Source organism: Paroedura picta, chromosome 4, assembly GCF_049243985.1.
Source record: "Paroedura picta isolate Pp20150507F chromosome 4, Ppicta_v3.0, whole genome shotgun sequence".
NCBI lineage: Eukaryota > Metazoa > Chordata > Lepidosauria > Squamata > Gekkonidae > Paroedura > Paroedura picta.
In genome coordinates this window covers 72,282,686-72,309,810 of record NC_135372.1, presented here as the reverse complement: position 1 = coordinate 72,309,810, position 27,125 = coordinate 72,282,686, and the positions used below count along the sequence as shown (strand labels likewise).

General features: G+C 42.0%; 1 protein-coding gene across 11 annotated transcripts in view; it reads left to right on the top strand.

The window, feature by feature from the left end:
- LRRC7 (leucine rich repeat containing 7) overlaps nucleotides 1-27,125 on the top strand; it is a 287,543-nt gene that overhangs the window by 239,372 nt on the left and 21,046 nt on the right. For 9 of the 11 annotated variants that reach the window (XM_077333350.1, XM_077333346.1, XM_077333343.1 and 6 more), the window contains 4 exons: nucleotides 6,639-6,788; nucleotides 19,045-19,164; nucleotides 22,344-22,559; nucleotides 26,865-26,957. In XM_077333350.1, the coding sequence (XP_077189465.1) occupies nucleotides 6,639-6,788; nucleotides 19,045-19,164; nucleotides 22,344-22,559; nucleotides 26,865-26,957 (579 nt within the window). The remainder of the gene's footprint in view (nucleotides 1-6,638; nucleotides 6,789-19,044; nucleotides 19,165-22,343; nucleotides 22,560-26,864; nucleotides 26,958-27,125) is intronic. The other 2 variants (XM_077333354.1, XM_077333347.1) reach the window with 1 other exon arrangement.

Below are 27,125 nucleotides of genomic sequence, written 5' to 3'. Positions count from 1 at the left end.
TTTCCCAATTTAAGAACCTACAAATATAGGTGTACAAATATGGAGCAATGATCAAACCAATAAAATTTCATTTAACTAAATGCACCTTCCAAAATTAGGTTTTTACTTTAGATGTTTAAATATAGAAATATGAAGACTGTTTGTGAAAGAAAATAACAATATCCAGTGTTCACTTACTTTGGGAGGAGGGTTAAATGTGGTTTATGAATTTAGGTGTTTCATGAGGACTGTATACTTCTCCAAAATGTGTTAATAGAACTAGGTTTCAGACTATGTACATTCTTTCAGCATGTGAATATACTAATCTTGGACACATACCACAGACAGAACTTCCATATTTTCTGACAATCTCAAATACAGTCCTTCTTAGGGGAGTCAGTGTGCACATTCAACTACAAAAGTATTCAGGAGTCATCAATCTAGTGTGTGAATGAGCTCTAAGTTGGTGTACTGCCTTGAGAATAACATAGGACAGCAAAAGTGAGTTTAAATTGAAAACACAAAATGGGAGACTGATCATGGCACAGGGGAAAAATCTTGTTACTTGTGGATTGCTGCTTGAATAGATACAGCTAAAACTGAGGTTTTAAAATGTGAATCTTTATTACCTGAAAATGTTTTTATGAACTCCCCTCAGGGCCAGTAATGGAATTTTCTGGGTCTGATAAACTAATTGAATTTATATGAAGATAGATTCAGGTGGGTGTTCATCTGAATCAGCAGAAAGTGTTTGATTCCAGTAACACTTTTCAGACCAATTAAATTTAGCTTTTGATTGCATGCACACTTCAGGCATATGAGGTATATCTGTGCTTGCACATGAAAGCTTATGCACTGAATAAAACTTTGTCGGTCTTAAAGGTGTTACTGGAATCAAACTTTGTCCTGCATGAGTGTGCATACTGACTAGAGATGTAACAGTGCCATATAATGATATCAATCTGTGCATTAAAGTACATCTGACATTCAGGGATTGTACATGACATCTATATATGATGGAGAACATTTTGTAGTTAAGACTCCCTCTCATGTCACAATGACATATTGGCTGAGTCAATGTAAGACTTATATTTACTTGTGACTTCTTTCTGTGTCAGCAGTTCTGACTTCATGTAAAAAAAGCAGATCTTCCTGATTTCAGCAAGATCATGAATAATATCTTTTAGTTGCCATTATTTCTCGTCCCCCTTTTCTCTTTTTTATCTGCTTTTGCCATTCTGGAAAGCATTTAACTGATCTTGTCTTGGGAGGGCATATATTGGGTTATGTGTGTTGGTATTCAGACTTTTATCCACACAGGGGCTGGCTGTTGGATATAGCAATTTTATATTTATTCTGTACAGTTCTTTGTGCTATGGTATTTAAACATTGCTATTAATAATAATAGCCTCTTGTGGCACAGAGTCGTAAGGCAGCAGACATGCAGTCTGAAAGCTCTGCCCATGAGGCTGGCAGTTCAATCCCAGCAGCCGGCTCAAGGTTGACTCAGCCTTCCATCCTTCAGACGTCGGTAAAATGAGTACCCAGCTTGCTGGGGGGTAAACAGTAATGACTGGGGAAGGCACTGGAAAACCACCCCGTATTGAGTCTGCCATGAAAATGCTAGAGGGTGTCACCCCAAGGGTGAGACATAACTCGGTGCTTGCACAGGGGATACCTTTACCTTTATTAATAATAACACATCATGAGAAAGGCGGGGTTAGATGAGTCACAAATTGGGATCAAGATTGCAGGGAGAAATATCAACAACCTCAGATATGCAGATGATACCACTCTAATGGCAGAAAGTGAAGAGGAACTAAAGAGCCTGTTGATGTGGGTGAAGGAGGAGAGTGCAAAAGTTGACTTGAAACTCAATATCAAGAAAACGAAGATCATGGCATCCGGCCCTCTCAACTCCTGGCAAATAGATGGGGAAGAAATGGAGGTGGTGACAGATTTTATTTTCCTGGGCTTCAAGATCACTGTAGAAGGGGACTGCAGCAAAGAAATTAAAAGATGCTGGGGAGGAAAGCTATGACAAATCTAGACAGCATCCTAAAAAGCAGAGACATCACCCTGTCAACAAAATTGCATTTAGTCAAGGCTATGGTATTCCCAGTTGCAATGTATGGCTGTTAAAGTTGGGCCATAAGGAAGGCCGAACGTCAAAGAATTGAGGCTTCTGAACTCTGGTGCTGGAGAAGAATCTTGGGAATCCCTTGGACTGCAAGGCGAACAAACCGGTCAGTCCTAGAGGAGATCAGCCCTGACTGCTCCTTAGAAGGCCAGATCCTGAAGATGAAACTCAAATACTTTGGCCACCTCATGAGAAGAACGGACTCCCTGGAGAAGAGCCTAATGCTGGGAGCGATCGAGGGCAAAAGAAGAAGGGGACAACAGAGAATGAGGTGGCTGGATGGAGTCACTGAAGCAGTCTGTGAGAGCTTAAATGGACTCCGGGGAATGGTAGAGGACAGGAAGGCCTGGAGGATCATTGTCCATGGGTTCGCGAGGGGTCGGATGCGACTTCGCACCTAACAACAACAATTAATAATAACTGCTAATCATAACTCTGATGTAGAAATACATCAGCATGTATGTTTAATTTGAGCCAGTTATCCTCTCATGGCTTCATGATGTGTATCTTAGAAAAAGAAACATTGGAAACTACTGTTAAAAGCAAAGAATATATATACTATTTTTAAACTTAGCATTTCTCTCTCATTTTGGAGCTCTGCTGGTACAGATTAACCATAGTTTTTGTCCATATTAAATGGTTTTCAAATTTGTTCACTATTAAGAAAATATTTGCAGTAATTGTGTATAGTATCTGAAGCACCGTGCTGTTGTATTTCTTCATACAAGAAATCACTTAATATATGGATGAAGAAAAAATATGAAGTACTAAATATTAAGAATCCTGCATTAACAAGATAAATGCTTAAATACACAGACTTCTCTTCCTCAGATCCATGGAGTACCATTTTCTAGGCTTCCTTCTGAGTGGTAGGCGGCTAGAGTAGAAACAGAGACCTGTTGTATATCAATCAGCTGTGAGTCTCTGTGAAAGGGACTAGAATTAATGTGTCTGCTGCTGATAAACAATTATGAGATAGGACAGAGTTTCCATCTAGGGATAGTCTGAACCAGGAAAATGCAGTTCAGGTTGTGACATACCCAGTTTGCAAACCATGAACTGTCACAAACTTGTAGCTGCCAAATAACCAATTCAGTTTGTGAAGTTCATTAAGTGGTAGACTAGCCCCTCAGTGTGCTAGAGACACAAAACTCACTGGGGGTCTCTGGATGACTCTTCTCTACTGGATTTATGAGGTCTGAGCTACAGCCTCCTAAAGAAGGTGCCCCCAGGAAAGTGCTTTCTGGGGAAATGGGAGGTGGTCATTTTGGCAGACACAGGTTCAGGAGTGTTTAGGATGGATCAGAGATGCATGGAACTTTCTCCTGCTCCTCTATATGTCTTCCAAGCCCCCCCCTCCATTGTTTTATATTTTAGTAAACATTTAGATTGAGTGGCAATATATCCATTCATAGACTACCATGAACTGCTTGAAACTTCATGGAAAGTTTGTGCTATTCGATCTGCCACAAACCTGAGCTTGCAAATCATGAACTGGCCAGAATTCATTGTGGACTTTGGTTTGTGTACATCCCTAGTTCCACGCTCTGTATCCACCCTAGTTGTCATAGTAAGATCCAACCAAAATAGTAACAAATCCATTCAATGTTGGGGGTAGAAGATAGACAGCTGCCACAAGACTAATGTGACCATGTGTCCCGGGAATGTCGGGACAGTCCCGGGATTTCCTGATTAGTCCCGCATCCCGCGGGCATTGTTAAATTTGTCCCTCATTAGCATATGCCTCACAAGATGGCGTCCAGCCTTTTCTTCTTCCTGGCGTTCGCAGCCCCAGCCGCGCTGTCCTTGGCATTTGCTTTGCAGCTGCCCCGGCTGTGCATACAGCCCAAAAGCCCTGCCCTCCAGTGCTGGGCTCAGCCCCTCCCACCACGCACGTTCTGCCGTGTGTTTTGATTGGCTGCCGCTCTGACTCCGCCTTCTTTGTTCGGCGGGACCAGACCAGAGCGGCAGCACGTGGAGGAGGCTAGTCGATGTGGGAGCTGGCCCCTGGAACTGCAAGGCAGTTTTTTTCCTTTGTTCTGCCTGGCTGCCCCGGTGATTCTCCCCTCCCCCCCCCCCGGCAGCCTGGCTGGACCGAGGCACTCAAACATTTAAGGGAAAAAAAACCCCAAAACACTGTTTGTGTTCTTTGTCCTGCGTTCTCCGGTGAGTTCCCCCCCCCCAGCCCAGCTGAAAGGCATTTTAGAAGGGAAAAAACCCTGTTTGCATTATTTGCCTCTTTGCCCTGGCCTGGCTGCATCTCTTCCGCCTCCCCGCCCAGCCCAGCTGAAAGGCATTTTAGAAGGAAAAAAAACCCTTTGTTTGCATTATTTGCCTCTTTGCCCTGGCCTGGCTGCATCTCTTCCTCCCCGCCCCCCCAGCCCAGCTGAAAGGCATTTTAGAAGGGGGAAAAAAACGTTTGTATTCTTTGTCTCTTTGCCCTGGCTGGAGGTTGGCAACCCCTGGTGTCTCCAAGCTGTGCAGGTTGGCAACCCCGGTCATTGCTGTCCCTCTTTCTCAATCTTGAAATCTGGTCACCTTACACAAGACTCCTGTTTCATTTTTCTAAAATTGCTACCCTTCTGTATTTTAAAAGATAATTATAGTTCAATCAAAGGTGGAATGCATATATCATCTATATTTCATCAGTGAAATATATAACCATCATCAATGAAATTAAAAAAATGAATATGCAGATATAAATTATTAAACTACAAAATGTGAATATATGTGCAGCAATGTGATTGTTGGTTTAAGGAATCCATTTTGAGTAAATCTTAGGAATCAACCAACATATGAAGAAACAGACAACATAACAGTCCTAAATATTTACTGTCTATAATCAAGCAAGAACAAAATATTTTTTGAAATACTGTTGTCATTCAAGCTGCTATAAACAATAGTTCCCTTGAAAAATTAGAAATTCAGAATGTATTATGAATAACACGTTTGACTATGCACATTAAGCAAGTTGTTTTGGATATTTAAAAAAACTCAAATATAAGTGATTAAGGTAATACAAAAAGTAGATTACATTATGCCAATAATGGAAAAATATGTGTGTATTCCCAATAACATAATTAAAGAAACCAACTCACGAGAGAGCACAACAGTTCTTCTCGGATCTTATAGCATCATAAAAAGGATTAGCTCCTCTCACTTCTGAAGATAAATTGAGAATGAATGATAAATCTTACCTTTTTAATACATACATTTTACATAGACTTGCTAGTTTTTTGTGTTTTATTAATTTTCTGGATGCAAGCATCTGTGCTGATCAGTACGAATTCTCTGTTCAATGACCTTCTCTTTAATTGCATACAATTGGCCTATTCTATAATACAGTGACTGAATCTGCATCTTATGGATATAACTTACTATAATTGACATTTTCAAATCTGTCCTTGGAAATGTATGCACTACATCATTTTTGTGGACTGATGAAATGTGAATCAGGGTCAGCTCTATAATTCTAGAAATGTACATCTTTTGATTTTTTTAATTTTTTTGTGTTAAATTCATGAATATTACTGATTATTTTTGTAAATAAGATTGTGGATCATCTTTTGCTAGTGACCACTGCAGTACATTTTGCAACATCAGTTGTAAAGGAAGGCCTAGGGATGCCAGGTCCCTCCAAGCAACCAGCCAGGGATGGGGGAATGCACTGACTCGGAGCAGGGAGAAATGTCTGGCATTTCAGCAGAGTGCTTATGTGACTTGGAAGTGACATAGGCATGTCAGGGTTGTTGGGTTTGGGGGCAAAACTTTATGGTAGAATTAGACTCTACCATGGAGTTGTTGCTCCCCCCCCCCCCAAACCAAAGCGTTGTCTCTCATGTGTCCACGTCATTTTCCGGTCATTGGAACATGTCAATGAGATGCTAGATGTTCCTCATGTTTGGGGGGGGGGTAATACCCTCCACTGGCCACCTAGCCAGCAGCAAAGGCATGGTGGGGCTGGCAGTGAGAAACCCCCACCAAGGGGACTAGCATCTCTAGGAAGTCCCATAATTTTAACTAGAAGAGATTAATGTTTGTTCTATATGAACTAATTGTGCCGAATCAGATATTCTAGTTTTCAGTATGGTTACCGGTACCATTGTTAGAATCACCCAGGATGTTCTTTCTGGTTTAGTATTTAGAGAGATGAAGTACAGAATTTTTATCATAAATGGAATTTAAAACATCTCAGGATAATCCACTTTCATGTAACAAAATACCACCTCTTTCTCTCTCTCTCTCTATATATATATATATACAAACATAATTTATATGTCATCAGTATAAAATAGATTTGTTTGCTTTTTTGTCAATGTTTTTTATAGTAACCATTTTATGTGCAAGTAGCACTCTATGTGCTTCTGTCTGACTCAGTGCATGCACAAAGAGCTACTTATTTCTTGGTATTGTTTGTTTGCTTAAACAGAGATCATGTGAAGTTAGTCATATGTGCAGTATTTTCTCTTAATGAGCATGTGTGTTCATATCCTGTCACGTGGTTATTTCCTCTACTTAGACTGCTGTTTACAAACACAACACTGTTAACCTTGGCATGCTGCGCTCTGGAGGTTTGTCAGCAATGCATGCGGGCAGAAGCATGACATTAAACTTACAGACTAAATCTAAATTTGAAAACCAAATGCCTCAAGAGCTACCTCTACCGAAAGTAAGTATGAGATAGCCTGCATATATCAGAGACCACAACAATAATACTTAATAGTACTCTCCTTCCTCTTTCTTTTCAGCATTTGCATATTACTCATGCTTGTGTCCTATAAGCAATTCAAAAAGCTAGTATAATGTGCCTACCTTTATTGTTTAATGAACTGGCTCACTTTATGACTGCCATGCTGCTTTCTGCTCTTATGTTTCAGTCATTCTGTGAGCCAGAGAAGCCTAATGATCATGTTTCATGTTGTAGATGATCACTTATGTTTGATGTTGTCCTAGACATTTAATGTCAGAAAAGGTCCATTATAAACCATATTGGGGAATAATTTAGCCAGGAACTATGAGTCTTGCACTTTAGTTGCTGAATTAAATGTGAATTTATGATCATAATACTTTGACTTGACGTTTCAAAGTGTATGTCCTAGTCAGTTTTATTGATACACTAGTATCAAAGCCCATTTAAAAAAATGGGCTTTGAAAGGGGCGGCATACAGGAGGGTGTGAGAGGGTGGGTGCAGCTCCCTGTGGCCTGCAAAGCAGGCTAAAGGGAGTGGAAAGCCCCCCCCCCGGTGCGGACTGAATAATAGAGTAAGGGCTGTGTGGGAGGAGTAAGGGCGGGCCCTGTCTGGGATAAAAACTCGGAGGGGTCAATCAGGAGCCGCTTCGCGGCTCCTGATTGGCCCTTCCAAGTGTCCATCCCGGCCCAAGCAGCCAATGGGGAGCCGCGCAAAGCGCAGCTCCCCATTGGCTGCTTCCCCCGGCCAGGGAATCACCGCATAGACTCAATTGCCAGCCGATGCGGTGAGTCCTCTGGGGGGCCGCGCCACCTTGTCCTCCCGCTAAGTAAAGGAGCAGGGACGCGGCGTCGAAGATGCCGCATCCCTGCTCCTTTCCCGCCCTGGGTCCCTTCCTCATGAGCCTTCTGCCAGCCCCAGCCGCTCCCTCGCAGCGCGAGGGAGAGACTGGGCCTGGCAGAAGCCTCCTTTCCCCAGCCCCCTTTTCTCTCCTGCTTCTGCTAGGGCCAGGCTCTCCCTTGCAGGCGCGAGGGAGAGTCCGGCCCCGGCAGAAGCCTCCATCCCCCGCCCCCTTTTCTCTCCGGCTTCTGCCAGAGATCTAAAGCCCATTTTAAAGCCCCTTTTCTCTCCGGCTTCTGCCGGGGCCGGGCTCTCCCTTGCGGGAGAAAAAAAAGTGAGCTCTTCATTTTGCTTATTTATTTAAAATGAAACAAGATAAAGTCTTTTTAATGTAAAAAAGGCAGTGATGAGAAACTGCCTGTGAGTCCCGCTGCGACATAGCTGTGGGTTATAAACATCACATTGTGTAGCCTTAACCTCTTTCAAAGGGTTAAGAAACAGTAGTAGTGGTACTCAACCCAAGACAGGCAAGTGATGTCTGAAAGGTTTAGATAACAGGTAACTAAGCATTTATTTTGGAAGGATAGGATCAGAATTGGTTTAAAGAATTCTGTCAAAATCTAGAGACTGAAAATTTCCTCCAATACCAAATTCTATGTTTAAAAGTCATGGAAATTCTTCCTTTCCCAAATTGTATTGCAAACATGCATGCTGTGAAGTATTAAGCATTTTTAAAAAAATTCTACTAACCCGCCATTAAAATTTTGATTGATGTATTAATTCGAGATTGTTGCAAGCTTTCATGTTTCTGGTTTAAGAACTGAATCAGTGTCAACAGCACTAGTGCTTGAAATTCAGATTAATATTCTGCCAAAATTAGCAGCATACGCAATCTTTTGTCTTTATACATTATAATTTCACCATATTGAATATTGTTCACCCCCCCCCCCCCAAGTGTGTTGAAGTAACTGGGAAATTTCTGGGATGACCTTATGAATGTGAATAAATATCCAAAAAAGTGTTTCCTCAAGGTATTGCTGTAGTGCTGCTTATCCATTTCCATCTGATAAATGCCCTATACCAGCAACACATAGCTTGCTGCAGTCCATTGAAAATGTATGACAGATTAGTTAATACTTTGATTCCTTGAAAACTCTTTGCATTATCTAGCTCATTATGTATTTCTGCATAGTTGCAGGAAATTGGAAGAATTAATCAACTAAATGCTAAATTCTGAAATCTTTCAGTAGTATTTTATAGCATTCAATATGTTCACTTGTTAGTTGTTCGGATATAGCCTCTGCGGGGCCTTGTGTTTTCTCAGTTAAAAAATATGAACCCAGTTTTTAATCAAAAGCTATGTCAGGTAAATTAACTAAATATAAGATTAAGCTTGATGTTTTCCAAATGGGATATAAATATATGCGGCTTCCAGAAAAAGTGTGTTTCCTGTTTCGGTATAAAATCACTAAAAGCAAAATACTCTATAGCATTTTGAATGAGGTTTATTATTTAGACATTATTTTAATTTGATAAAAGTATAATGATTTATAAAATAGTTATAAGTGTCGTGCCAAGGGTCAGACATGACTCAGTGCTTGCACAGGGGATACCTTTACCTTTACCTTAGTTTATTAATGTCTGAATATGGGGCCACCTAATAACTGATTCTTAAAGGCAGGGTCTGAAATTGATTTACTAACTACTGTCATTCTGAAGTATGTTTCATATTATGCTCCAACACAGTATCCTGTCATGTTTCCTACTGATGCTTTGTGCTCTGCCACCCTGTGGTGGTATAGGCTAAAGATTAAAACTGCTCTGGTTTTACTACCACTGGCAAGTTTTCCCTGCCCATATTCATCTCTTCCACCTGCTAAAAGCATACTTTGTCATTATATGCAGACATCAAAAGAATCTTGTTTTCTCATGCAAAGCTTGGTAACTATGAGACAAGTTTGAGAGGTGGATCATCTTCACTACCATGGGTTGTCTTGCTGCCATTGTGGTATAAGGTTTCAGGCTTCAAAGGCAGCTGGAGTGGCACAGACACACGTCTGGAAGTCACCTGTGTGAGGAAAGTATCACCTTCCAGACTTGCCTTAATGCTATGGATATACATGATGAGCTCCATTGGCACAAGAAGTGAAATAAGGTAGCCAATTGAGGGATGAAGTGGGTAGGGTAATGAACCCTTGGAAGAACATATGGGATGGAAGGTTCAGTTTAACAAGATGCTTTCTGATTTGGTATGAAGTAAATGTTAATGTCAGAACTCTACACTTTCACTGGGACAGGGGGCATGTATTTTATGGCCCTGCAGTTGTGCTATCTAAAAGAAAGTAGGCAGGTAATTTCAGTGCTCAAAGAACACTCTCCCACAAATAATTGTTTTTGCATAAGCAGGGCCACTGCTTTATTGACAGTTTATGAGCATGAGCACACCTAAAATAAGGGGATGGTAGATCTACATAACCACCCCTTCCCTGCTGCAGCCAGCAGACCACAGCCCCATGGGGAAGGGAGCCCTCAGCAGGCCTGCCATGGGGCCAAGCAACCATCTGGTCAAGCTCTCCCTAAACATCAGGCCTACTGGATCCTGGGGAGGTCAGCTTAGAAAAGCCCAACAGGCATCAACCTCTATTGGAGCTCCTCCAGCTACACTGCCACATAAGACTGACCATTCCCAAGCCAGGAAATCGCCCCCCTGTCACATGTGCAGATTCTTAAGGAAGCTCCTGCAAACATATGATCTGAAAGCTTACAAGCCCCAGCGCCCTAATGCACTCCTTGCTTAGGCCATCTGCTTGCGTGGTGGCTCCAATACAGAAGGAGTATGAGCTGAGACTCTTTGAAGTCAAACCTTGCTTTCTTATACAAAGATGCAACATGGCTGAAATCTGAAAATGGGACGAGCACATGCCATCTTAATGGATGAAAAAAGGCCCTGATATTGTGGGACAAACCGCTATGTAATCTGAAGCACTGTGGAAAGGGCAGGGCAAGCTTCTTTTACTGGTCTGAAGAACTGTCAGGGACCCCTTCCCTGAGTGTGAGCCGCTGCCAGCCTTCCAAAGCCTTACGGATCACATAAGATAATTGAGAATCCCACCACTTGTGCAACCTGCACAAAAAGGGAAGACCTGACAAGTGGACATTCAAAGTCCTGGCTGAATGACCCATAGACCACAGCATAGTCAAATAGCATAGCATATTCTCTTCTGTCAGTGGAAACCATTGGGGGAGACCCCACGCCCGTGCACAGGTGAAGTAGCCAGCCACTGCTGCCTTGAAGGCATACTGTATAGCTGGTGCAAACAAACCGGTTAGGCCTTTCTTGATGAGAAGTCTCTAAGGCTCCAGAGATCCACTGGAAAATCCTTGGGGGACAAGTTCACAGATGGTGCCAAGCTCCTGAAGCACTGCATTTGAAATCTGGATAACACATCTGCAATGTTGTCTGCACCCGCAATATGCTTAGCAGTGAAGCAAATGTTAGATTCTAAGCAGGTCAGTACAAGCCTATGGACCAGCGCATTACCCATTCTGAATGTGAGGACTGTCTGTTCATAACCATAATGATAGTCAGATTGTTGCACCAAAAAATGACTTTCTTATCCCAGAACAATTGCCACCTAATCACCACTGCTGTAGCGATTGGGAAAAGCTCCAAAAAGGTCAGGTCCCTGAGCAGTCCTGATTGCACCCATTCCTGGGGCCAGGCTTGTAAAATAACTGATTCTTGTAAAATAACCCAAAACCCAAACTCCCTGAGGCCTCCGAGTGCAGTTAGAACGCTTTGCCCAGTGACAGCAGGGATTGCAAGATGTTCACCCTGTTAAGATAGAGCATCTCATAGGCATTGCATGATCCATATACCACCTCCTGTTGAAATTAAAGCCTAGGAGGCAGAAATCGTCAGGGTGAACTGGAAATAAGGAGAGCTGATGTCACACTTGGCCATTTAGGTTCCTCTGCCACAAGCCCTCATCAGTGCAACTGCGTGATCAGATGAGGCATACTTTACCAAACACAACTCTGGAGCAATGAAATCATTTACTGAAGAACCGTTTGGATAAGACAGATGATGAATCAGGCAAAACTCACCTGCCTTCTTTTTAAGGGTAACAGCCAAAGGCAAACCCCATAAATTAGGCAATGGCAGCTCCAGAAAAAGCCCCAAGACTGGACCAGTTGATATTTCCTTCTGCAGTTTCGAGCCCACTACCTCTGTATTAACCTTGTGAAGTTAACACACGTAATTGAGATCCTGGGGCCTGTGAAATGAATGCAGAAATCCTGTGAAAAACCCGTCCTCTGATAGATGGCAATTGGTTTGTCAGAATATATAGCTAGCAAGGGAAGCAGTTCATGGAGACGGATGCGTGAGGGGGCAAGGACCATCAGATCTACTGAAAGGCAGCAGGCTTTCTTCCCCCATCCCTCCATTTTAGCCAGACATGGCTGGCATTTACGAAAGGGCTGCTGATTGCAATCTGACCTGGGAATGTGAGCCCCCACAAATATCACACCCATGCAAGTATTTGCATTTTTTCCTGTTACAACCACCTTGATTAAATTGCCAGCAAACCCCGCGAAGCTCCCATCAAGCAAAAGAGTGAGCCCTGTCAGGATTGCCACTGTTCTTTGAGTGAGAGCCGAAGTCTCAACAGCCAAATATCCACGTTCTGCCAGTCCCACCTAACACACAGATTACTGGATGCCCATCTCCGAAAAAGTATCCCAAAGTGGCATCTCTACCCAAGTACTCTGGCATCCAAAATGTTGGACAAGTGCCTGGCCAAATGCCACCCTTTCTCTGGGAAGACTGCAGTTACCAAGTAGAGATATTCGGCATAGCCACATAGCCATTCCAAAAAGGACTGTTCCCCCTTATAGTTCCCCATTTATTTCTTCTTCCCCCAGACAATGGTCTGAGTAGCCAACTCAGCAGGTTTGAGAAATTTAAACATGTCAACATAACGCGGAGTCTTGCCATGGAATTTAGCAGATATATAAGTCCCTGAAGGTTCATCGCTATCATTGTAACCCTCTGGCAGATCTATCAGACCCTCCTGGCCATTGCTTTTTTGATGCTGATCTCTGACCTCCCTCCTGCACTTCAACAGCCACAAGGGGATCCCTGGCACAAAGGTCCCTTTATTCCAATAACTTGGATCCTAAGGACCAACCCCTTCTTCACCCGATGACTCTCCTGAAAAGTGCTGAGAATGTTTCTTTCTGGATCTCTTCTTTCCTTGTGGACTGCTCAATGGTCCATGTTTGGGTCCTACATCAGCCATGACAGCTGCTGATGAATATGCTCCAGTGGAAGGGTTAGCTTCCCTGTTGCTGGTTGTGAACTGCACTGAGGGTTCAACTGTGGAAGCAGGAACTGGATGCCCACCTCAAATTGGGGGAACCCCATGAGAGACCCTACATCCCCATCCTTGAACTCTGGCTGCCTCTTGACTACCTCCCGTGCCACTGTTCTGCTGCCCTTTACCTGGAAAGCATGCCCCCTTTAGGAGTACCTTATTGGCGCTATCAGGCTGTCCACCATGGCATCTTAGATTTGGGTGTTTGGGTTCCCCCCAATAGTAATAATCAGGAGGGCCCCCAGCACCATAACCTCAAGGCCCCATGCATCCCCTCCCCTCCCCCAGTAATAGAGCCACCCTCCTGGCCCTAAGGGTATCCCTGAGCCCAGGAATAAGATGATGCCAAGGGAGGCCATTGATACAACTGCCCTTCCAAGGGATCCTGGGACTCTCAACCCCCCACTCCGGGTGGCAACCTCATAACCCCGGCCCTCGCGCTCCTCCCTGGGTGAGCGCTAATCCTCCCCCCTAGGCATTTTAACCCTGCTCCCCCAGTCCACTGCTGCAGAGGGAGAAACTGAGCACTCCTTGCAGGAGCTTGATTCAGAGCTACTTGACCTATGTTTCTCCATGGCAGGAGAGGCTGGTAGGCTTCACACTTAACTTCTCCTCCACTCGCCAGCCTTCTAACCATGGGACGCCTGCCTAGGGGTGGTAGATTCAGAGTACCTTTATTGGCATAAAATTGCAAAGCATAAAACGAAAATTTCAAACAGTTCCAGATGTAAAATCTATCGTAAAAGATTTTCATTTAAAATTGCCAGTAAAAACTTTGCTACTTTTATAATATTTGCTGAGTCCCTCACATTTAGTATCATTTTAATCCAATGTTTCTCATTAACACAGCTGAATTTCAATTTCTTCAGATAATTAGCTAATGGGCGAAATTGGAGCCAAGATGGCGGCGGAGTGAGAGCAACTCATTAACGCTCTTCCGATAAGCCTCCTACAAAGCTTCTAAAAAACCTAGGGGTGGTATAAAAAAGCCTGAAGATTAACTGGCCTTGCCAGACCAGCCTCAGCACCCTCTGAAGCCACTGGTATTGGTACCTTCCACCGTACCCTGTGGTGGACTGTCAAAATCCCTTGTGCTGTCCCTCTGGGGTTCCTCTCTGGACAAGGGACTTCCGTGCTCATCGTGGTTGTCCCCTTGTCCTGTTTTTTGCTGGCACCTTCGCCAAAACTGTCCTCTCCACAAACAGAGCCCACGCTGCCAAACAAGGCTTCTGAAGCCTGCAAACCCTGAGCGGCTGCCACTTCCCCTTTGTTTTTCTCTTCCCTCTTTTTCTTTTAAAGGAATACTCAGTCTCCATCTGTTCGTGGTGCGTGATGATTCTGGTCAGGTGGTTGGCAGAGCCGAAGCAGTGGGTGGAGCCAATGAGCAGCAAGAAGCAGCAGGCAGCAAAGAGACCGCCTGGACGCACAGTCTCCTTTTAAGCTGCCGTCCCAGGCCAGGCCATCCCCACAGCACGTTTTCCTGCGAGGCAGCTCACGTGCTATGAGCTCTTCTGCTCTGGGAACCCAGCATGCTCCTTGCTCGCAGCAGCAGCTTTTAATACAGTTATTTCATACCTGTACTGCATTTTAAAATATACTTGGGGGGAAAAACATTGAAAAATCAAAGTGATTCTTACAGGAAGCAAAACACATGAACAAAAACTAAAAGTTGTCAAAACAAGCTGAGAGTGCGTGGTCATCTATGAGTTCAATCCTGGGTTCACAAACTAACCTCTGTTAAAATAAACCATGGTGTTTTGTGTTACTTTTGAACTGACCCAGAGTTCACATATATGTAGTGGAGTTCCAAGATATTTTTGATGTTTGAATCAAAAACTCCAAATCTCCCCAATGAAGTGCGAGAATATAATTCAGAAACTGAACAATGGCTAATTTGCCGCCTTTAATGTACTTCACCATTTACTTTTTCATCCTAATGGTAAGGCCAGAATCTTCACAGCTAAAATTACTAGAAATAGTAACAACAAGCCTGCCCTTGTGCAACAGGAAGGGGTACTCATTCAGGGATTTCAAACAGTTTTGCCTTCCCTTGAAGCCCTCTGTGTGTTCTATGCCTTTACTAAACAGCTTTCCAGAATGCTGCAGGAAGGAAAATAGGGAAGCCCCACACTGCAATTGGACCTCTGTTGGTAGTTATAAAACTGAAGGTCCACATCTGTTAGAGCCATATCCCTTTTTTTTCTGCTGGTCCGTTTAAAATGCCGTGACTTTCTTACATTTACCCTATTCGCATAATTCATGTCATTCAACAGTATTAAAATTTCTGATGTGTCACTATTGAATGAGCTGGGCTGAGATTTTATCTTTTAAGAACCCAATAAATAACTGATGCAAGCATGATCCCTGCATGGAATGACACTTTCATGAGTGACTTGTGATCTGTCTACATCTGTACACTGTCATCTTCATCCAAATAGTGAAGGGTTTCAATGGGAATAACAATGAGTTTGGTTTCCTGTAGAGCAGTGGTCCCCAACCTTATTATCACCGGGGATCGGTCAACGCTTGACAATTTTACTAAGGCTCGGGAGGGGGAGTAGTCTTTTGCTGAGGGACGTTTCCATCGCCGCCACCTGAGCCCCTGCTCTACTTGCTTTCCTGCTGGTGCCCCTGACTTCCCACCGCCCACTGGGAGGCGCTGCCTGCAGCAGCTGCTCAGTGCCATGCCGAGGGGGAGCTCCGGCCATGGCGGCCACTGGAGAGCACGAAAGGTGAGCCAGCAGCAGAGTGGCAGGGCAGCCCCTGAGGCAGCAGCCAGGGAGGAGTATGAGGAGGAGCCGTGGCCCGGTACCGACTGATCCACAGACCGGTCCCGGTCCCCAGACCAGGGGTTGGGGACTACTGCTGTAGAGGAAACAGAACTGGACAGATGTGTCTTTGCAATATTTATTTACAAAGATAAAAGCAGAGCCAAAATCCAGTGATCCCCACATCTGTTCCCAGAAATAAACTTGTAATGTCAGTAGTACACAGCAATGACAATGTACTACCAACATGTGCTACCATATCATGACATCTTTTTACTTTTATTGATGGAGGAAGGCCTGGCCCCACCTAGAAGACAGAAGTCAATAGATTTTCAAAACTCAAGCTGGAAACCAAGGGGCGTGTATTACTGTGAAATTTGGTATCTCTATCTTTTCCCCCCTGCAGTCCTTATTGAACCCCTATCCTGAAGTTTGAAGCCATTTTTTCACTGATACTAGCCCAATCAAGAAGTGTAGACACTGGTGCCTCCTCATAAGGAACTACATGCCCCATATACATATATGTTATATATATATATATATATATATATATATGTGTATATGTATATATGTATATATGTATATATGTATATATGTATATATGTATATATGTATATATGTATATATGTATATATGTATATATGTATATATGTATATATGTATATATGTATATATGTATATATGTATATATGTATATGGGGCATGTAGTTCCTTATGAGGAGGCACCAGTGTCTAAATTTCTTGATATATATTGCTTTCAAGCCACAATGCAGCAGAAAGTTATACATGCCTAGAGAACAGCTGCTACATCCCCCTCAAGACTGTACTCCCTATTCTTAGCTACTTTCCGCTAAGACTTCTCAGCTCTCCTGGTCAAAACTGCCTCCAAAACTCTTCCTGCACTCCCCTTGATCTGAGGCATAGTGTGTTCCTAGATTCCTACAGCCTAAAAGCTGGAAGGTGACTCCTAAATATGAGCTTCCATTGATGAAAAATCAACAATTAGTAAGACATAATTCTATCAAATTATGGTATCCCAGCATCTTTAATGCTATAAGTTGCTTGTAAATAGTGTATGTAAGTTAAAATGCTGATATCAGTGTTTCTTTTTACTGATATATCCAAGGAAGGAAGGCAAAACCGAGATGAACATATTAGTGTTCATTGCCAACTAGATGAGAGTTTCTTACTGCTTCAACTTAAGCCAAACAAGAAGAGCTAGAATGCAGTGCAGTAGCACCTTAGAGCAGTGGTCCCCAACCTTTCTGATGGGCATTGGGGGGCGCGGCCCGCGGCCCGCGCGGGCCACGCCCACGCATCGGCCGCGCCCGCGGGCCGTGCATCGGGCCGCGCCCGCGAGCTGCGCCCGCACATCGGGCTGCGCCTGCGGGCCGCGCCCCCGCATCGGCGCGGCCCAGCCCCGATTCCTTCTCCCCGCCCTCCCGCAGTAAGAAGCTTCCCGGGCTGCAAGCCTGCAGCCTGGGAAGTTTTTTTACTGCGGGGTGGGGGGGGCGGGGAGAGGGAGCCGCGGCCCGGTGCCATGGCCTTCGCGGCCCGGCACCAGGCCGCGGCCCGCAGGTTGGGGACCACTGCCTTAGAGAACAAGTTTTTTTTGGGGGGGGGGTATAGGCATATGACAGACAAAGTTTCCTTCATCAGATCTGACTTTCAAGAGTTTACCCCCCCCCAAATTTACTTAGTCCCTAAAGGTGCTACTGGCCTGGATTTTAGTGATTCTAGTGTAGAGCAACTTGACTACCTCTGAAACCTTCTTAAATGAAATAATAAGCCCCAGAGCAGCTCATGGGTTAAAAATGAGACTCATATTAAAAATGTTAAATACAAGGTTGATTTTATTAGACTTCAGAACCACTAAAGTATTATAATAGGAATAAAGGAATGTAACTATTCAGTCTAACTAAAGTCTAGCCTAGACTAATAGGATTGTTTTGCAAGTTTCAGCAGAGATCTTCTGATCACAGTGGAGTAAGTCACTGACCTTTCCATGCTCAACAGAGTTCTGAATTACTCAAATACATCTTTGGCCTTCCACCCACTCCTATGAGGCAAACGGCTAAATTATTTCTTCTCCCATTGTGTGTGTGTGTTTTTGTGTGCTTGCACATGTCTCTGCTCTCCACCTAAGTGAACGTCCTCTTTTGCTTCCCAAGCTCCACATCCTGTAGTCCACTATGTTGACCAATACGTTGGTGGCCTGTACAATAGCTGTGATTCTCTTTTCTTTCCCTGCTGCTGCTTCTCACGTACCACTGACAGCATTAACAAAAATCTGATTGTACTCAGTTTTAGAGAATGGGTACTATATCCATGAGTTTGTATACTTGCTGTGTGAAATTAAGATTGTTCTTTTCATTTCCTGGACAATAAAGGCAGTTTCTGTATGATTGTTCTCCTTTTAACATGCAGTTGTGATAAATACCTTTAATAGGTTTCTTTTTTCTTCACCTTTAAGCACCTGTATGCTTAATACAGGTATACCACTTTTAGAAGAGGTCCTTTCATGTTACCATTCATGTCAAATTTTACTGAACTCCCAAGTATCTGGAGGCATTTAAAACTTCATTATGACATGATTTTTCTGATGTATTCCTCTCCCCATTTCATCTTATTCATAAAACTTTCACTTCTTGGTTTTCTGTTTGTTTTAAGCTGATTTAGTGTATTGACTATAGTGGGACTAATTAGTTGCTTAAATCCAAACACACTTGCTTAACTAATTCTGGATCAGGATTCCTAAACTGGGCTCTTCATTATATATTTATATATACATTGTATATTTATATGTACGCACACACAGAGTAACAAGTGTTATTTGAAGTATACTTTTTACTATCTGAATTAAATATTCTTCTAATGGATATATTTACAGCACATTTGTGCAGAATTCACTCCTAAAATATTGACTGGGGCTTATTCCAAACCTAGACCATACAGATTGCAACTTTTGAGTGTGTATTACATTGATGCTTTTCTGACACTGAATTATGGTAAAGAATCTTTGAGAACTTTTGGCACATACACTGAAATTTGTAAGAAATTGTAGCAGAAGACCAATAGTTTTTAAACTATGATTAAATGCAAGAATTTATATTTTATGACTATTTCACTTTGCAAATAAAATATAGATGTTTAGCTGGGGAGGGGGAAATCCTATTTCGGCTATAGATGTTATATGGTTTTGTACATTCAGCTTTCTGTTGCTAAAGAATGTTTTACCATTTTAAAAATAGACCCCATCGCAGCAGAGCAGCATCCTAGACAATGGACAGGAAGATGTTTCTGCTGGTGGCCCATGGAATCCATATCCTCTTGGAAGACGAGATGTGCCACCAGAAACTGTCACTAAAAAGGTAAAATATATCAAGTATTGCCAGAACATAAATACTGCAGTTCTGCAATGATTAAAATATAACAATGAGATTAGGAGGAAGCCATCTGATTATAAACATATACCTATTCCTTATTGTTCCTTCTAAAGTATGATTTGAAACTAGGACTTCAAGTTTCAATGGTTAAGGCATAACTTATAACCCATGTTCATAGGTGATAGAAGTGCAACACTTAACCATGGTTAAAGTAGGCAGTTTGATTTCCTCACTGGAGGGGCTGGGGAAGAGTGTGGAAAAAGAGGTTCATGATCCTTCAGTGTATTTTTCTATCTCTTAGCCAAGTTATTACTTTTTCCTTTTGGGAAATCTTTTAATGGCAGGGAATTGGCATAGTAGCTACATAGAGTTCTCTCCTCTTCCTGTTCCTCAGCCATGTTCATGCAGAGAATAATGTTCCGAATCAAAAAACAGTGCCCAGCTTCTATATCCCCTTGTCACTCGCATAAGACCAACACTAAAATCCTAAATAGAGTAACACCTTCTGAACCTATTGGTTTCAGTGGAGTTGAAAGGCTATCACACTGTTTAAGATTGCACCGCAAGATACTTGTGCTATGATTTAAACCTTTTTTTAACTTTGCTGATTTCATGATTATTGTTTAAAAAGTTCTGTACATTTTAATGTTTCTAAGACACTTCAGGACCCTTTTGTAATGATGCTTTATGCTAAACAATGTATGCCAGGATCTGTTTAATTTTTTGCATCAGTCATTGTATTCTTTTTGTCTACAATATATATTGCATGGTCAGTAAAAGATTCCCAGCTTGAAATAATTTTACCATTTGTGAAGGATGTTAAAAGAATATGTAAAATACAAATGAAATCTTGATATACACCATGGAGATTACTTCCCCAATCAAAATAAGTAATTTGTTTTCTGAAGAAATATTTGTTTTGACCTCATTCATATACAGTAGAGGCTGTTGTGAATATCTAAGTAGTAGCTATATGAGATTGTGCAAACAAAAGCTATTAAAATGGATGAGAAAATGAATTATGAAAATTATTTACTTATCACTCTTTATTGATGGATTTTTAGTATGCTGCTGTGGAAATATTAATCTTCTTTCATTGAATTTGACCCCAGGTGATTCCTTTCTGTCACAGTAGAAGAATGCTTAAAATGTATGAATCATTTGAAACTGGCTTTACAGTGTAAAAATATTAATACAAATGTAATTTTATATACTAAATAAAATACTAATTCTTCCTTCCCAGTGTTACAAACATAGCCTAAATCATTAGAGTGGAATTTGCTTTAGGTCATCAGCCACAGAATTACCACATGAAATCCTGTTTTAAAAACAAACCTGACAGTAAAGTAAATGAGTAAACCAGAAAAAATCTGTGTAAAATCTTATATTTCCTTGACATCTGTTTGGTGGAATTAGGCAGTAATATCATCAATTCTAACTTCCACATTGCCTTCCAATTTTCTCTGGATGAGAATTACTGTTGTTTAAACAGTTGTTAATTATGAAGCAATGGAAGGTTCTGTCTTCAGTACTTAAGCCAGTTTGGTGCAGTAGTTAAACAGCAATGAACTCTAATCTGGAGAACTATCTGGAGAACTGGGTTTGATCCTCACTCCTCCACATGCAACCAGCTAGGTGACCTTGGACTAGTCACAATTCATGCTTGCTACCTACATAATTTGACTTGCAGATATCTTAGGGCATCTATTATTTTTGCAGGTGATTTTGATACATATACTGGCACTGCCATAAAAGTCTTTTATTTATCTCTGGGGATATTAAAGGAGAAAAGTTGTTTTTACCACTCTTATAGATCCTCCAAGAAGAACAAGATCAATTTATCTGGTAAACTAATGGTCACATTTATAGACAGCAGAAAATTGATTATTTTAAATTGTCTTAAGGACCTTGACAGTAGACCATGGGGAGTTTACCTGTTTGAACAATTTGGGGGCAAGTGTTGCAGACTTTTTTCTTATCTCCACTGACTTGGTTGATCCAGTAAACTATTATTGCTAGTTATGATATGTTCCTACTTCTATAAATAAGTTTTCCTGTTTGGTGACCATAATAGTAATCATGCCCATTTGTCAAGTCCATAAATTGGGAGCAGTACAATGGGGTTCTGAAAACTTTATATTTTGTGTAGAACCTTGATGCTGTGAGCTTTGAAGGGTAAAGATAGGTGAAACATCTTTCTCTTCCTTACAAAGTTTCCTTACTTGTATCTATCCAGCAGGTTCAGGAGCCTGTTCTGTCCCATGCTGAATAGTGACATGGAAAGCTCAGGCTTTCCACTTCAATAAGCTGTTTGTGTTAGACCCTGAATATTCTGAAGGGAGACTGCAACCTAGCAAGTAAAATCATTAGTCCACCATGTCCCCAGTTGGCTCTTTTCCTAGCTGGCTGTCATGATGGTGGCAGCAGTTTTACTTTCCTCTGTGGCAAGCTTATTCTCTTCCTGGCTGTTGCCTGGCTACTGTGATGAAAGCACAAAGGCTTCAGAGAAGGGTATGCAATCTCTGAAGAGGATTGTCCCTTTACTTCCATCCCTGGCACCAAGGCCAACAGCCCAGGAAGGCTTGCTTCTTTTCCAGGCCTTTCAGAGGCAGTTCTTTCAAGGTGGGAGCCACCTGCAGACCAAAAAGCCCTGCTGAACAATGCCTTGTTTCCTTCCTGGGAATGTGGAACAGGTCTCATATTGGGGAACAATGCACAAATGATCCACAAATGATCTGACCACATGTGGCGACCCTGCCACTGAGTATCACTCTTCTAGAACTAATACTTTAGGAGTCAACACACATGGTTGTGTGGGCAGAACTGTGCTTTTTCAGTTGATTCTCTTCCTTCCATCACAATAGCAGTAAGTTTAGAAATTTCCTCCTTGGATATTCAGGAATAGTGATATTCTGTTTATCATTCTTTCCTCATCTTTTTCTTGATAGTTTCCCTACTTCACTATCTTCCGGACATGTTTCTCAGCTCCCCTGCAAATCCGCACATCATTAGCATAGTGCATCAGCTTTAAAAAGTGCTTCAGCATGGAAGCCAGCTGCTTTGCACAGATGATTGTTTCCTGTTCCCTTTTTTAATAATATAAAACATTTAGTAATTGCTCCCCCCCCCAGTTGATTTGATCTAATGGACTATTTTACACACAGGCAGGTAGCCATATCCAGACTCTGATGGGATCACAAAGTCTGCAGCACCGGAGCCGAGAGCAACCATATGAGGGCAGCATGAATAAAGTGACCATCCAGCAGTATCAGCCACCACTGCCTATCCAGATCCCTTCTCAGAGTGCTCGAGCACCACCAGCAGGGAGATGTGTAATCCAAACTAAAGGACAAAGGAGTATGGATGGTTATCCAGAACAGGTCAGTTTGTATTGTATAATAACATGGCAATCTATAGATTGTTTTATGAGGGAGCGGCTAAAAGACCTTTGAGGAAGTAAAGACTGTGCTAAAAAGAAGGTGGATTTGAGTCTTTTGTTCTATGAAAAGGGTTTGAATATTTTCTATCGTTTAATGTTAGTAAATATATAGGCATAAAACATGAGAAGGGTCCAGTTGGCTCAGACCACTAGTCTATCTAGTCCAGCATCCTATTTCACTCAGCAGCTCATCAGTTGCCCTAGAGCAGTGGTCCCCAACCTTTTTATCACCGGGGACCACTCAACGCCGGGGACCACTCAACACTTTTACTGAGGCCCGGTGGGGGGGGGGATAGTTTACTCCTCTACTCTCAACCACTGCCCTAATGCTCTCTGATCGCTATCGTAATGTTTAAACATCCCTTCAAAATAAGATACAGACACACCACAACAATGAACATAAGGAACATTTTATTTTCATGGTAATTTTAACTCATGACAATGACAAATCAATGGGAACCCTGAGCTTGTTTCTCTGCAATGAGATAGTCCCATCTGGGAATGATGGGAGACAATGACACCCGAAGTGTGTTGTAAAGGGGGGGGGGGAGAAGGCGTCCTTCGGGGCCCACCTCCAATTAGTCGAAGGACCACATGTGGTCCACGGCCCACAGGTTGGGGATCGCTACCCTAGAGGACCAACAAAAAAGGCCAAAGCCTTTTCATGAGGTTGTCTTCTACTCACACTGAATTCCATAATTATCATTTGAGTAAAAAGTTATTTTGGTCTGTCCTAGACAGCAGTGGAATAGGCTGCCTAAGGAGGTGGTGAGCTCCCCCTCACTGGCAGTCTTCAAGCAAAGGTTGGATACACACTTTTCTTGGATGCTTTAGGATGCTTAGGGCTGATCCTGCATTGAGCAGGGGGTTGGACTAGATGGCCTGTATGGCCCCTTCCAACTCTATGATTCTATGATTCTATGATTCTATACCTATTGCCCACCAATTTATCCAGGTATTCCTGTAAATTATGTGAGTGAGAAGTTCCCTTTATTTATTTTTCCTACCTCATGCATAATTTTATAAACCTCTGTCATGTCCTCTGTTAGCCATCTTTTTTCTCAACTAAAAATTCCCAGGCTCTTTAGCCTTTCCTTATAGGAAACACACCTCAACTTCTTGATTATTTTGGTCTGCCTTCTTCTGAACTGTATCCAGCTCTGCAGTATTCTTTTTGAGGTATGACCATACCTGTCCATAGAATTCCAAATAAGCCACGCTATGGTTGTATTCAAGGCATTACTAATTTGCCATTTTATTCGCCATCTCTTTTATAATAATCCCCAGCACTGAGTTTGTCTCTTTCTCTACCACTGTACAGAATCAACATTTTCATGAAGTTATCTGCTATCAATCAAGGTTTCTTTCCCTCTTGGCCTCAGCCAGTTCAAAACCCATCATATATTTAAAGTTAGGGTTTTATATTCCAGGATACTTCATTTTATACTTATCGACATTAGACTTCATTTGCTACATGGTTGCCCACTCACCCAATTTAGAGAGATCCTCTTCACAATCCACTTTGGTTTTCACCAAACCATGCCGGCTGCCGTGCCGTGCCGGCTGCCGTGCCGGCCTCTTTCCCCCCTCCCCTCTCGCTGCAGGGGGGGAGGCAGGCGCGGCCGCTGGCGGCCCGGTACGATGGCCTTTGCAGCCCAGTACCGGGCTGCGGACCGGAGGTTGGGGACCCCTAGTCTAAGGCATAGACATGTAGACTGTGAAAGCCAAGTCACCTAGTTTTAATCAAACGACAAGGAGATTTTGACATCATAGCCATTACTTGTGAATTCCCCAAAAGTACAAATTGCAATCCACCACCTTGATTTTAAATGTTGCTTAAGTCTGGAAGGAGTTAGTAAGTGATGATCTAAAAACATGTCAAGCCATTCTCAAATCAAACAATGCGACAACAAATGTCAACTTTTCCCATTGTATGTCTTTTTCAAAATGAAAGCTTTAGATTTTTGTTTTCAGATTTTCCAGAAATGGAACTTGGCAAAATATTTCTCATGAAGTTTAAGCTTGTTAAATTTCTGTATTTAATTTTAGTTGTATAAGCCTTTAAACCAACAATAGCTTTCAAAGTGCAAAAAATAATAAAATGGTCAGATTAAAGCATTACAATATTAAAATCAATATTCAGCATTACCATTAAGACATCGTCATCAGACAGCCCATCATGTCAGGGAGTTTCAACATAAAATTAGTTCAGTCTGAATCCCAGTTCTTGGCAGAATAGACAGACTTTTAACATCCCCATGGAGAAGAAAAGAATGAGGAGGCAAGATGGGTCTCTGCAGAGCTGTCTCCATAAGGTGATGGCAGCTACCGACAGCTTTGTTCCTTATGGATGCCAGCCTTGTTTCCACACGTTGGGTATCTACTTTTTCTTTTTTTTAAATAGATTTTTATTTTTCAAAAAAGAACAGAAATAAATAAAATTATCATTAGTACAACATATTACTTATACACACTATAATAACAAGATATTAAGAATTACCTTCTTCAAATTCTTCTTCAGTTATCTATTTAAATAGTTCAAATAGGGGCCCCGTTGTTCTTGAAAGGCTTCTTCAGTTTTCCCGTTGACCATCAGCGTCAGTTTTGCCATTTTGGCCAGATCTGCGAGCTTATTCAGCCAGTCTTCTATCGATGGTAATTCTTGTACCTTCCATTTTCTAGCCATTACTAATCTGGCTGCCGTCGTCACGTAAAAAAATAGTCCTCTGGTACATGTCGGGAGGCACTGCAGTGGTAAACCTATACTCTGGCTTCATTGGAAAATTAAGACCCCACGTTTTCTACATAATAGTATGAACTTTGGCCCAAAATTTATATTCTTTGTTACATTTCCACCACATATGATAAAATGAACCCACTTTGTCTGAACATTTCCAACATTTGTTATTACAAAGTTTGGCAATCACTTTCGGTGTTACATACCACCTATCAAACATTTTATACCAGTTTTCCCTGAGAATTTGGCAATTAGTTAACTTAGGAATTCTAGACCATATATATTCCCATTGTTCAAATGTTACATTCATCTCTATATTTTGCATCCATTTAATCATGCATGGTTTAATCTGCTCCATCTTGGTCTCATATTTTAATAACACTTTGTATATTTGTCCTTGTAGGTGGGGTTTCTCTTGAATCAATAAGTTCTCAAATTCAGGTATAGAATCCCCTAGATCTAGCGGTTGGCTGAACTCAGTTTAAATCTGGATAACAATTGGTTATATTCTAACCAATACATTTCTACTTCCTTTTCTAATTCTTGTCTTTCTTTAAACTTGCCACTTTTAGCTAGCAGGTCTTTGTAACTAATGCAGGCTATTCTTTTTTGTTGAGCTTTGCTAAAGTGTGCTTCAGTTGGGGATTTTAATATAGATGGAGTCGGAGACAGTCTTCCTTTGTACTTCTCCCACACCTTTATAAGTCGAGCAATCCAGGAATTCGATACTTTTCTTTGTTTTTCTGATGGCCACAGTTTCTCATGAAAGCTGCCCCCTACAGCTTCCTTTTCAACTAGCAATTCTCTCAATACTTTTTCTTAATATAATTGTATCAGCATTCATGGAATATAATCATTGTTACTAAACAGCACCACTGCTGGGCACAATTCAAAGGCATGGTACTTGCTTTAAATGGTTTGGGGCCAGGGTACTTGAATCGTTCAGCCTGCCAGTTAAGATCAGTTTTACAAGCCCTGCTTTCTGTGTCCTTGACTTCAGAGGCAAATGGCAAAGAGAGACACCTGACTTAGGCTTCTGGAGAGGAAGTGTAAAATTTTATAAGTAAATCATCCTCCAAAGTTGTTTGAGAGCCAGTTTGGTGTAGTGGTTAGGAGTGCGGACTTCTAATCTGGCATGCCAGGTTCGATTGTGCACTCCCCCACATGCAGCCAGCTGGATGACCTTGGGCTCGCTATGGCGCTGATAAAGCTGTTCTGACCGGGCAGTGATATCAGGGCTCTCTCAGCCTCACCCACCTCACAGGGTGTCTGTTGTGGGGAGAGGAAAGAGAAGGCGACTGTAAGCCACTTTGAGACTCCTTTGGGTAGAGAAAAGCGGCATATAAGAACCAACTCTTCTTCTTCTTCTTCTTCTGTTTAAAATAAATAAAAAATGTGTTCTAAAATAGTCTTGTTGTAATAATACCCAATCATAACTGTGAGAGAATCAGAAATCTGTGATGATTAATTTCACATGAGCACTTATTCCTTTGTGTCTTTTAAATGTAGTTTTGTGTGAGGATAGAGAAGAATCCAGGTCTTGGATTTAGTATCAGTGGAGGAATAAGTGGACAAGGAAATCCATTCAAACCTTCTGACAAGGTAAGAAAATAATTTCTTATTTGGCTGACAACTACGTTATAATGGGAGGTGGGTAAAGATTTGGACACTGGTAATACTCATTCCTCTTTTGCTTTGGGGGTCAGTCACACTCTCATACTAAGCTATCAGACAGAGTGGTTGGGAAGATAAAATGGGGTATAAAGAAGA